Source organism: Acomys russatus, chromosome 6 (genome assembly GCF_903995435.1).
Source record: "Acomys russatus chromosome 6, mAcoRus1.1, whole genome shotgun sequence".
In the NCBI taxonomy this organism is placed as follows: Eukaryota; Metazoa; Chordata; class Mammalia; order Rodentia; family Muridae; genus Acomys; species Acomys russatus.
Genome location: NC_067142.1, coordinates 74,697,971 through 74,710,561, shown reverse-complemented (window position 1 = coordinate 74,710,561; position 12,591 = coordinate 74,697,971). Strand labels below are relative to the sequence as shown.

Here is a 12,591-nt window from a genome sequence, read left to right as displayed (position 1 = left end):
TGTGTCCCTTGGGCATGTTTGTCAGCTCTGGAGACTGTATTTGAAGGTCCCTAATGCCCTAGGTAACTTCCAGCCAGGAGGTGGCTCTGAAGGTATTTAGGAAGGATGGCAAATGGTGGTCAGCAGGAAACCCCCGGAGCTTGGGGACACTTGCCTCTGGGCTGCCTGGGCCTCTTTCTCAGTCTCTGTGCCCCAGGGGGACAGTTTTGTTGATTGAAATTGAGTCTCTTTTGAGTCTGTCTACTTTCCTGATAGAAGTTTAACATTAGGACCAGAAGAGGTGTGCAAGAAGCTGAGTCTCTCAGCTGGTGGTGGCAGGACTGGGCCTTTGTCTAGGCTCTGAGGATAGCATTTCCCACTTAGGCGGCACCTCCTTTGTTTCTGCTTCCGATGCTTTTCTGCTGATGATGGTGCCATTACAGATGTGCTTGCGTGCTGCTGTGCCATAGGCACATGGCTAGGACACATTGATCCAGGGCCTGCAGGGACAAGCCAGGTACAATGCACGCTATGAGTGAAGGATGTTGGCACGGTCCCTCACTAGTAGACTCCCTAGGTATGCGGAGCTAGCCTCTCACACAGCTTTACATGGTTGAGGGTGCTGGAGAGCATTTACTCAGGAAAGGGTCTCCAAGCCAGCAGGGTACTGTAGTCAGGGCTGGGGTAGGGTAGGCAGGGTAGTTAGTGGGCCTGAGTGTCTCCTAGCTGAGTGCCTCACAAGGTTGAATACTAGTCGCTGGGACTGTGGTGAATTGGGAATAGGGTCTTTAAGGCCCCAAGTTTGAAAACCAAAAAGAGAAGAGCTGTAGGAAGCGGCTTCCTTCTAGTAGTCATTTGCTCTCTCACCTCCTCTTTGCTGCCGGACACAGGGACTCCTTTGCAGTAAACTGCCTGTGCTGATAAGGCTGTGAACGGTTGGCTCACTTTGTACCGTGAGGGAGGCCTGGCATAACCCTTGCACAATGGGTTAATAATGTTTACCCAAGGGGGTGGCCATGGAGCAGTCACCGAAGTTTTGAAATCTACCTGTTCATAAAGAAGAGGCTGTACTTTCCAGCTATAACTGCTGATCGAGTACACAGTGCTCAGAACGCTTCTTTCCACTTGGAGCGCTCTAGGGCAGGGCTTGGCACCACTACGGACTTCACTAGCATTTCATATGTAACTGCTCAGGCAGGAAGCAAAATATGGCTCTTATTTGTTCGTTTGAGACAGCTTCTCTGTACAACAGTTCTGGCTGTCCCAGAACTTACTCACAGAGACCAAGTTAGCCTCAAAACTCACAAAGATCCGCCTGCCTCTCAGAGCCTCCTGAGTGCTAGGATTAACTACATCAAGCACCACCACCACTCAGCCCTTAATTTATTTTTTAATTAAGCATTTCCTTTTGTTTATGTGTATATGTCTCTGAGTCAGTGTGCATGTGTGGGGGGTCAAGATCAGAGATGTCAGAGCTCCTGGAGCTTGGGTTACAGCGGGTGGTTGTGAGCCGCCTAACGTGGGTGCTGGGAACCAAACTGTGGTTCTGGAAGAACAGCAAACACTCTGCCAAGGTGTCTCCTCAGCCCTCTAATTTACTTCATTATTTTTAAAAAGAGGTATTTTACTTTTCTTAGTATATGTGTGTATGTGTATGTCTATGCTACATATATGCATGTGCCCACTAAGGTCAGAGGGAGGCGTCAGGGTTACAGCAGGTTGTGAGCTGACACAAGCGCTGGGACTGAGCTCAAGACCTCTGGAAGAGCAGCAAGTGCTCTTAACTGCTGAGCCATTTCTAGCCCCTAATTTATTTATTTTTAAGATGACTTACTTCCTATTTTGAAAGTAGGATATGTGGGGGCTGCAGAGACGGCTCAGCAGTTAAGAGCACCATCTGCTCTTCCAGAGGTCCTGAGTTCAATTCCCAGTAACCACATGGTGGCTCACAACCATCTATAATGAGATCTGGCGCCCTCTTCTGGCCTGCAGGCATACATGCAGGCAGAACACTGTGCGTAATTAATGAATCTTAAAAAAAAAAAAAAAAAAAAAAGAATATGTGAACTAAAAAGGCTAGGAAAATAAAGTTTGGAAAATACTGAAAAAGATAACTATTACTTACAGTTCTCAATGTAGGAACTTAACCTTTGGTTCATTTACTGATCATTTCCCACTTATGAGTAGTTTTTGGTTGTTGTTGTTTTAGCACCCTTATAAGTAGGCGAAACTTGATCCTGCAGTGGACTTGCATTTAGGAAGCCTAGAAAGCAGTGCTGGGTTCTGGTGGGCCCTACAGCTGCCTTGTGGTAGTGTGTAGGACCTAAAGTGGTTTTTACAAATGCAATGCATCATTGCAGTGGGCCTGGGAGCCTAGACTGGCCTGGCTTTCTTCGTGTGGAAGTTAAGGGTGTGTGTGTGTAGTAACTTAAGTGGGAAATTCAGGCAGACCTAGTGTCAGGCCTAAAGTCAAAGTCGAGGCGGATGTTCCGAGGAGATTTAATGTCAGTTAATGGGCAAGAGAGGGTTTGTAACTACTGTGGTCATGGTCTGTGGGAGATTCGAGTCCTGATTTTCTGGGTATGATTTAAAGGTGATGCAGGGTAAGGCTTGATTTTGGGATCCTTGGGACATAAAGATGGTCTCGGGGCCACTGGTAGGAGTGGGTTTCTGGTACAGATCTCCTTCAAACCCCTCTCATTGTTTCCCAGGGCCCTCTGGTGGGTGCTTCTCCGAGACTGCAGGCTGTGTGTCGAGGGTGGTGCTGACTGGGAATGAGCAGTGCCAGCAGGCCTATCTGAGCGACTGCACGCTGTCTTACCAGTCCTTGCTGTTTGGTTTGTGGGTTGGTTCACCTGTTTCTTGCCATAAAACCAGAGGAGTGCAGAGCAGAAACCTAGGGTGTGACATGGAACCTGGTGATGCAGTGTATGGTTGTTTTCTCCAAACCTACTGGCTGAGACGGGAGGGTGGGTGACCTGTGATGGAGTGGTGTACTGTCCTTGTCAGTCAGTGAGCCAAGTGTCTGAGGAGGCCCAGAGCAGGCCAGGGCTGAGGTGCGCCCACCCCCACAGGCCAATGTGGAGTTGCTGGTGACTTTGGCTATTAAGTTCCTCCTCTGCCTCTGCTTTTCTCACTGACTGACAGCCATGGATTGTTTATAAATATTAAGAAGTGTGTAGAAAGGCTTAGCCTGTGTGTGCTAACTGCTAGTATTCAAAGGAAAGGTATCGACCAAGGGCACATTAGAGACACAGCCTCATAGTTGTCGGCCTGTTTGGTAGTGAGTTTCTGCTGTTAGAACAATCCTCCTCTTAAGGTTTTTAAAGACACTGTGTCTGTGTGTGGATGTGTGGATGTAATGTCAGCACTGGCAGAGGCCAGGGGGATCAGTTCCCCTGGAACTGGGCAGCTGTATGCCACTTGCTGTGGGTGCTGGGAACTGAGCTCAGGTTCTCTGTGAGAGCAGTAAGCACTCTTAATTGCTGAACCCCCCTCCACCCTCCCATCCCCCAGTTCTCCTTTTAAATAAAGGTCTTTTCTGCCATGCCTCTGGGCTGAGCAGATCTGCTGGAATCCCTGGAGTGACTAGGGGCTGACATACTCAGATGTGCCCTCATTCTGGTTAGGACCCTTGCCAGTGCTCGCGTGTGCCCTCCCCCTTCCCCCCTCCGGTGTTTCTCTCAGTTAATGCCTGTGCTCCAGGGTCTCTGCTGAGTCCATACCTTAGGAAAGTCCCCTGTCTGAAGTGCCATTCACAGTCCTGCCCTCTCCTTACCTGGCCTGCCCAGTTTTGCTACTTCCCTTGGTCACGTGCTCCTTGCAGTGGGATTTCTGGCTCTTTCTATTTTTTCCTTAGCTTCCAGCATGTTGACAGGACTTATCTTAACCCATAAACATGTCTCAGGGGTAGTTAATGACCAACTAGGCCAGGCCCTAACAACACTGTGGATACTGGATCAGCATCTCTGACCCTGACCTACATTCAGAAACACTTTCTGCCTTGGCCAGTAGAGAGCGTAGAGGCAGGCAGTGGCCCACAGTGGAATATGGGTGCCTTTTCTTGCTTTGTGTGCCTTGTCTGCTATTCCTAGCGCTGGATTGTAGTGTGGAATCACTGGCTGACCTGCGGGTCAAGGACGTCCTCTCAGTGTCTCAGTCTGTAGGTGACTGACCACGCTTCACTGGGCAATGCAGCAGTGATTTGAAAGAGGCAGGTACCCCCAGCTGTCACGGCCTGGGGAGAGGCACCACTGCTGTGACTGGACCCTTAGGCCCTCAAGGAACTGCTCGCGGAGGGGCCACTTTCGCTTCAGCACAACCTTGTGATTCAGAGGAAAGAGCACCAGGCTAGGAACTAGTCCATATGCTAAGCGCTGGTTCTGCCACAGCCCTCTAGCTTCTGTGCTGAGGGGTTTCAGAGGTGGATTTGAGGCCCAGGTGAGGAAATGCATGGGCATTGGTAAGTGCCCGGTGGTACCGGTCACCGCCCTGGCACCTGTTCCGCTCCTGTCTCTTCACTTCACCTCAGTCAGAAGGGGAGATCTGTGGGAAACCAAGCCATCAGTCTTGCCTTCTGCTCAGAGTCTGGTGGGGACCTAGTCAGCGTGAGTACGCTCCTGTGTCAGATGTGATATCCGTTTCCTAATGTGGCCTCTTCTCTTCCAGCCCTGAAGGATGGCTGCTATGTTGGGGGATGCCATCATGCTGGCCAAAGGCCTTGCCAAGCTGACCCAGGCGGCTGTGGAAACCCACCTGCAGAACTTGGGCCTTGGTGGGGAGCTCATCTTGGCGGCCAGGGCCCTGCAGTCTACCGCTGTGGAGCAGATCGGCATGGTCTTTGGGAAGGCGCAGGTGAGAGGCCCTTCCAGAATGGGTGTGGGTGCTGTAGCAGACAGCCAGGCTTGCAGCTCTTGATGAGACCAGGGAATGACCCCAGGACACAGACACCTGGCAGCCTGGCTTCTTGTAGATGGGACTAGACAGCCCAGTGGCTTGTATGCCCTACAACAGCTTAGAGTAAGGCAAGACACTTGCGTAGCAATCTGGCTGTTATACTAGAATACACCTCAGGCCAAGCAGCTGAAGTAACACTTATTTCTTGCCGTTCTAGGGGCTGTGGAGTCCAAGATTAAGGCTCTGGTAGATTTGGCATCTGATAAAGGCCCATTTCTAGGTTTCCTGGCCCTGTCCTCATGACGTACAGCTTCCATGTGCTAGCATGGAGTCCACAGCAGGGCTCAACTTCAGCCTTAGAAGGCTCCTCCTATAGGCAAGGCTTGCCGAGCCTCAGCCAAGACCGTTTGGTTTTTTACTGAAGGTGCTGCTTTCCAGGGTGGCAGCTATAAGCCCTGGTGAGGGCAGTGCTGTCTCCCCTTTCCCCTCATGATGTTCAGCTTCTTTATCACAGGATATTGTTAAGCCAAAGTAGTGTCAGGATAGACGTGGCTGTAGCATAGTGCTGCCTACCAAAAACTCAGTAGCCTGAAGCGGGGGGGGGGGGGGGGGGGGGGGAGAGAGAGAGAGAGAGAGACAGACAGAGAGAGAGAGAGAGAGAGAGACAGTGTGTGTGTGTGTGTGTGTGTGTGTGTGTGTTTTCACACGTGTGTGTGTTGTGGAGATTGCCCTGTCTCTTTCCCATGCTGTTTCCATGCTGTGGCATGTCCTGCTGTGAGGCTAGGGCAGATGTGGTTCCTCTGTGAGGTGCTGTCACTACAGCAGAAGGCACAGACTGCAGGCTTACACAACACGCACTCGTTCTTCTCACAGTTCCGGATACTACTCTGCTGCTACTCTGGCTGCAGGGCTGCCCCAGTCCCTAGCCTCCGCCCAGTTCCAGGTCCAGGTTCCCAGCCCCTTCCTTCCTTCCTGGGTAAGGGGATACAGTATCCCTCACCCTACAGGTGCCTCGAATCTTAAGTCTTTATGTCCTGTGTACTTGAGGTCCTTTACTGCTGATGGGACTGGCCCATGGACGCACTCTACCTGTGATTTATATTAAGCCATGCCCTTTCCTAGCCTTGTCCTCCTGGAGTTGGGGTTGGGCGGTGGGGGTTGTTGGTTCTCTGGAAAGCTAGAAGGCGAGCTTGTCCCACTGCTCTGGGTCACTCCAAAGTAAGACTGTGTTCTAGAGCGGCCTTCTCCACAGTGAACAAGCTCCTACCCAGCACTGCCTCCTGCCTCCTCCTCCCCACTGTTCCTTTGTGTATCTGGAGTGTAGAGTAGGCAGGGTCATCTTCCCTAGCCATTAGAGACAGAAGATGGCTAATGCACTGCTGTGGAGAAGGCCCCTGACCACAGTGGCCGTCTGTGTTCCCTTCGGTCCCTGACACTTAGCCTTGTGGTGTTTGGGGGTCTGAGGGATCTGATTGCTCTGGGAGCCTGTGTGCTCTAAGTCACACATTTCATCAGATGCATACAGAGGCTGGGTCCCGGCTACTGTAACAAGTCACACAAGACCAGCAGGTTATCATGAGAGCTGTGGGACAGGAGAGGGTTCTGCCCAGACTCTTCATACCAGGCCTTGAGAGGTGCCCGGAACCCCACTGTGACTCACTGCTTCTACTCTGGGACGTTGAGTAGAGCAGAGCAAGCCCTTGGCTTTGGACCCCCGTCTGCTGCCTGTTGCCTTCTGGTCTTTACCAGTCACGCTAGCTCCGTCTGTTTCCCGTTGGGGAGTGAGAGCAGCACCCAGGCTGCCCGCTTCCCTGGGAGAGCAAGGCTTACTCTTCAGCCCTCACAGGATCGCAAGTGGCTGCACATGGGGGCTCAGGTCTCCCGCTGTTGCTGTATGACATGTGGACAGCGTGTACACCATGCCATTTGCTCAGATTTCATTTGAACCAGGGGACCTGGCCATGGGCCTGCCCCCCCTCCCATGCCAGGGCACAGTGCTGTTTAATTATAGCCTTTACCAGTAGTTAGTGTGACCTTGGTGTGACTCCACTGTCCCTGCCTGACAGTGGGAGCCCTATTTTCAGAAGTAGAAGTCACTGAGAATGGTTAGGAACTTGTTCAAGTTCATTCCAGGTTAAAAATGAGGATGAGCCTGGGCTTGATGGTTGAACAGAGGAAAATGGGGTGTCCTCTGCCCCCCTCTCTGCGTCTCAGGTTGACAAGGACATCCAGCCTCTGACCACCTCTGGTAAGAATCTCTTGGCTGCATGCCAGGGCTGATGGTAGGGTCTAGGTCTGCAGTGAAGTGTTGCAGACCTCATTGGTTTCCGTCTATGGTCCCCTCTTATGACTCACTGGTCTGTTACACATCTGTGAGCTTTCCTCATCTTCTGTCCTGGTTTCTCTCCTAAAAGTCCCACAGGCTGTGTTGGCCCTGCTTTCTAGGCGAGGGACTTGTTGCTACAGTCGTCATCTGTATCTTCTGGGCCTGGCTGGGCCTACAGTAGGTGCCCAGTGATGTGTATAGCTGCCTGTCTGAGAGCACACAGCAAACTTGTGGAGGAAGCAGGTTGCAGCTCTTTGCTGCCTCCTAGACTTTGAAGGGGACCTCAGGTCTTAGGCATAGTATCACCGTAGGAGGGTTAGGGAGGGCTGGCTGGCAGTCCCATGCGAGTACCCTCACCAGGAGGCGTTCCAGACCAGTCCTGCCCCTCACACTGGCCTTTGCTCTCTGCAGGGTCAGGATAAGCATGAAGATTCATATGCCACTGAGAACTTTGAAGATCTGGAAGCCGAGGTTCAGTTCTCAACACCACAGGCAGCCGGAGCCTCCATGGACTTCTCTGCAGCCTCTTCGCTGGACCAGCCATCATCTTCGTCCCTGGGTCATGCCCACAGTGAGGGCCCAGCTCCTACCTATGTCTCCAGTGGACCCCTCAGGGAAACTGGGCTCTCAGGACAGACCGTCTCTCCTATGGGCAGAGTCAATGGAAGGCTCTTTGTGGATCATAGAGACTTGTCCGTGGCCAACAGCAGCCAGCGAAGATTCTTCCACCAGGACCAGTCTCCGGTCGGGGGCCTCACAGCTGAAGACATTGAGAAGGCCCGGCAGGCCAAGGCTCGCCCTGAGAGCAAGCCACACAAACAGATGGTGGGTCTGAGAGGCATCACGGTTGGGCCTGGGTGGCTTCTGCTCCCAGTGGGGCTGGTGTTGGCCCTTATTTTGTCCCCCACCTTGGGATGCCATACATGTTGCCAGCTGGCTAGCTGGCCAGTGGCATGGAAAGGGGAGATGCAGACAGCACGAGCCTCAGGGTTGCCTTGCCTCACGTGTCAATTTTGTCAATTCCATAAGTCTCTTTTGTTTTTCCCTCCAGCTCAGTGAGCGGGCTCGGGAGCGGAAGGTGCCAGTTACCCGGATTGGGCGGTTGGCCAACTTTGGAGGTGAGGTGGCCACGTTCCCCATGCTGCCCCTCCCCTACTGCCCTGCCCTGTCTGTCCTGGTCGAGTGGAGGTGGAAGTGGTTGGGAATCCAGCCATACTGGGTGGCATGTGCCAGTGTTGCCCATGAACTGGCTGTTGAGGGTCTGGGTGTTCCTGCAGGTGATGACCTGGCTACTGGATTCCAGCCCCATCTTGGCTTATCCCTGGGGCTGGTTTGTGGCTGAATCTTGCCATGAGCTACATACAGCTTAGACTACTTGGCAGGCCCTTCTTGGGGCAATCTTTGCCCAAATAGACCAGTGGGGAGTACAGCTCCCCAGATGGAGGAGTTTCTGCTCTGGGACCCGCCATTTAGGGAACACATTTGCCAGATCTCACAGGTCTGTGTTTGTTGGTGCGATGGTGTTGGCAGGCTGTGGCCCTTTGCTGTCAGTTAGAACCATTTCAGCTTGTTGCAGTGTTGGGGACTTGGTTTGTTCTTGCTTTCGTGTGAACAGCCTTTGACCCTACCACACCTGCACTCTTCTGGAAGGAGACGTGTATAGTGCAGGCTTGTGCCCACCGTTCATCTGCAGAGTCCCATTCGCAGTGGGGTACTCTGGCCAGGGCTTCTGGAGGTACAGTTTATTAAGGCTTAGCTGTCTTTGGTAGGTTCTCCAGGCAATGTAAATGATGGAAGAACAGCTCTGGCGGCCTGTTTCCCATGTTGCCCTTGAACAAATGCTTCGGTACCTAAGAAGTCTGGTGGCTCAGGATGAAGCTGGTGTTGCTTTGGCCAGGGAGGCTCAGGATCTCCGTCTCCCTTTTCTGGTTAATAAGTCCTCTTCTGTACTCCATCTGTATCAGTTACCTCCCCCACCCCCACTGTTGCCAAAACATGTGGAAACAACAGGAGGTTCCGGAAGGTTCAGGCTGTGGACACTGGCTGTTTCTGGGCTTGGAGCGAAGCAGTATGTCATGGTGGTTGTAGTATGTGGCAGAGCAAATTCTTCGCCTTGTGTTGGACAGGAAACAGAAGGACATGACTGTGCTGGGAGTGGCAGACCCTGGGGGTTCAGCTCCAGTGGAGAGGCTGCTGTTCTGTGTAGTTACAGAGGAGGACGCTGAGTCTGCACCTCTGCTTGTACAAGGATGTCTGAGCTGCCTGTCCTAGAACTTGCTTCTTCTCCCTTCCCCCCATGGAGCCAGCAGAGACTTATCAGGTCTTCCCCTCCTGACAGGGTGCCCCCCACCCCTTTCTGTTCCTCTTCCGCTGCAGCTCCTGTCCCAGGACCCCAACTTCTTTGGGGGTGAGACCTAGCAGCAAAGGACAATGCCCATGTCCATCTGTCTGCTCTGCGTGGACTGTCTTAACAGTGTGAGCCACGCGTGTTAATTACCTCAGGGTTGAGGATGCGGTTCAGGGAGTGGAGACCTTGCCTAGCACGCACAAGGCCCTGGGTCCTTCCTGAGTACAAGCAGGGCCTGGCCCACAGCGCCTGGTAGCTCAGTGCTGCTGTCTGCTTGCTTCTGCAGAGGCCTGGGGTTTGAGCAGGCACAGCCAGCACTGCTGGGAATGGTGACATATTATTGTTCCTGCTCTCACTGTCACCCAGCCTGCTCATGAAGGACTCTGCTGTTGAAAGTTGTTTTGCTTTTTTTCACCTCTGGTGACTGGTGAGCTCCAGAGGGAGCTGAGGGGGGAAGCTGGGCTGGGCTTCAGAGCTGCCCAGAACTGGCTCCGAACCTGGACACAGGCCCACTGTGCCTCTGCTTTGCCTGTGGGAGAGCTATATGCTCTGTCACTTCCTTTCTGCCTTCCATGAGAGAGGTGTTGGGAACTTTCTGTGTATGGGCAGTGTGCTGTTTTACAGGTCAGGAGGAAGGCCAGGCTGCCACCAGTGGTTTTCTCTTCTCGATGACATGTGGAGAACAGGCCCTGTAGACCATGGCTCACAGTAGGAGAGGTGGTGCTGTGAGGTCCTTGAGTGCAGAAGCAGGGTACCTGAAGGTGGCAGAAAATCCCAGCTGAAGTTCCGCTCTCCCCACAGTTAGTTAGCCCAGGTTCACCTGGCTCTGGATGAAGGCTGAGCTGGCCAGGGGATTCCAAGAATCACGTTACACCTGGTGGGGGTGGGAGAGCCAATTTATTCTGGGTTCAGAGAACTGAGGAGGCCAAGGTCCTGACTGCTGGAGGGGTGAGCTCGTTTTTACCTCCCGGTCTGCCCGCTGTGGGAGCTTGTACCCTGTTGGCAGCTCCTGGCACTGGTGTAGCTCCCGTATGAGTGTGAGGCCTCCTTCCTAGAATTTCCTTCAGGCATTTGTTTAATAACAGTCCTCCTCATTGTAGAGTTTGTACTTTGCCTGGGAACCCAGAAACAGCCAGGAACCGTTTGACACAGTGCTAGGTCCAGCCAGGGTATGTCTCGGAGGACTCTGAACGCTGTATGCTCAGCCAGACAAGCCGATGGCCTGTGATGTTACCTGTCACAGACTCACTGTAAGCAGAAAGGACTCTAAAGGGACCCTGGTGAAGGGTGATGTTGTCTGTCCATCTTTCTTTTGCTGAGTTAGATATTGTGCTGGGTAGGGTGAGCAAGACAGTGGTGGGGAGTTAATGTTTAATCAGGACTGTAGCTCCCAGTGCCCAGTGTCCTCCGGAGTGGCAGGGGTAGGAGGAGTCTTAAAGAGAACAGAGCTGGTGCCTACCCTCACCAGACATCCATACTAGTGCCCCCATCCCAGTGCACCAGCATGTCCCTGGTAGGATGTTTTAATCATGCCTCTGGGCATTGCAGGAACTGTGACTTCTAGTTTGGCTTGCCTTGCCCCATGGTGTGCTATGCATGTGCCTTTCCACAGCATTTGAAGACAGTGCACACACCCACAGATGGAAAATGTCTTTGATTTTTATATTCATTTCTATTTTAGATATACTCGGTTAAATACATTAGAATTCATTCTCCGTGTTTCTTCCTGCCTTTAAAAAAAAGGTGGCCTCCAAAAAGTTTAAAATTATGCATGTAATTAACACGAGGCTTCTATTGTCATTACGAGGCTGATTGTTTTGAATAAGCAAGCTGGTTTGCAGTGCCTTGAACCTGAAAGTGTGGGCACTTTACCCTTTTAGTTCTTTTACTGACCTCTGAGGTAGAAGCTGCCTTAGGGTGGACAAAGTAGAGAGTGCACTGCCACCTAGTGGCATTTAAGGTATATTATTAAATCTGTAAAGGAGTTTCCTTTTAATTAAAAAAGCATTTTAAAAGAGTTTTTTGAGGCAAGATCTCACTATATACTCCTGGATATCCTGGAATTTGATTTGTATCCATGGCTAGTCTTGAACTGTGGCAGATCTCATGCCTCTGCCTTCCAGGTGCTGGGATAACAGGCATATGCAGCCATGACCAGATAACATTAATTTTTTCATGCAATAAATTTTTCAGTAAATCCAGTGTTTCTGTTTAAGCTGTTATTGTAGAAAGGCTGGGGGACAGTCTTACACACCTTACCCTGTCTGAGTGGTGTGCCTGCCCTGCCCTGAGCCAGACTCCCCAGCTTTCTGCAAAGCCTCTCAGGAGTTCCGGCTGGGAGGGAAGACCCAAGGGCTGTTGTTCTCAGTCATTGCCAGTGCTACCAGCATGGCAGTAGAGGTGGCACGGGGCCTGTTCTGGCTTCATGGCTTCAGCTGGGACACCTGTGTTTTGGCTATTGTGGAACATTCCAGCTTTTACTGCTAGCTGTTTTATATTGCTACAGAGGTAACTTAGAAAACTCAAGACTACTGGATGCTCTTGCAGACTTGAAGTGAGTGGTTGCCTTCCATGGTTGTGTTGTCAGGAAGTGGTCCACAGACCATGCCCTCACCATCTTCCCATTTGTGCTGGTCCCTCACAATATGCACTCTGTGTTCCCGTGAGTGTGTGAGTGGTCAAAGGCGATGGCTGGGAGATGTGCATACTCATAGGAAGCAGTCACGCAGAGCTAAATGTCCTCCTAAAACCACTGGGGTGTGCTGGCGCTTACTCCCTGTCAGAATGTTGTGAGGCCTGGTGGCTGGGTGTCTGCCTGCTGCTCACCTGGCCTGGTGGCTGGGTGGTCCCGGCCACTTGAGCACCTGCCTTTCTCTTCCTTCCAGGTCTGGCTGTAGGTCTAGGCTTTGGGGCCTTGGCTGAAGTTGCCAAGAAGAGTCTGCGCTCTGAGGACTCCACAGGTAAGCAGAGCCCTGCTTAGAAAGGTGGATGGCCCATTCACCCGCTGTCCACCTACATCTAGGGATGTCAGCCACTGAGAACC

The 12,591-nt window shown here is 52.1% G+C and overlaps 1 protein-coding gene across 3 annotated transcripts in view; it reads left to right on the top strand.

The window, feature by feature from the left end:
* The window catches only part of Coq8a (coenzyme Q8A), a 450,047-nt gene that overhangs the window by 430,301 nt on the left and 7,155 nt on the right, over nt 1–12,591 (top strand). Inside the window, exons 1-5 of one of the 3 annotated variants that reach the window (XM_051148010.1) lie at nt 4,038–4,192; nt 4,648–4,833; nt 7,613–8,026; nt 8,253–8,319; nt 12,434–12,508. In XM_051148010.1, coding sequence (XP_051003967.1) covers nt 4,657–4,833; nt 7,613–8,026; nt 8,253–8,319; nt 12,434–12,508 — 733 coding nt within the window. In that variant the 5' untranslated portion in view covers nt 4,038–4,192; nt 4,648–4,656. Of the gene's footprint in view, nt 1–4,037; nt 4,193–4,647; nt 4,834–7,612; nt 8,027–8,252; nt 8,320–12,433; nt 12,509–12,591 lie in introns of those variants that run through there. The other 2 variants (XM_051148012.1, XM_051148011.1) reach the window with 2 other exon arrangements.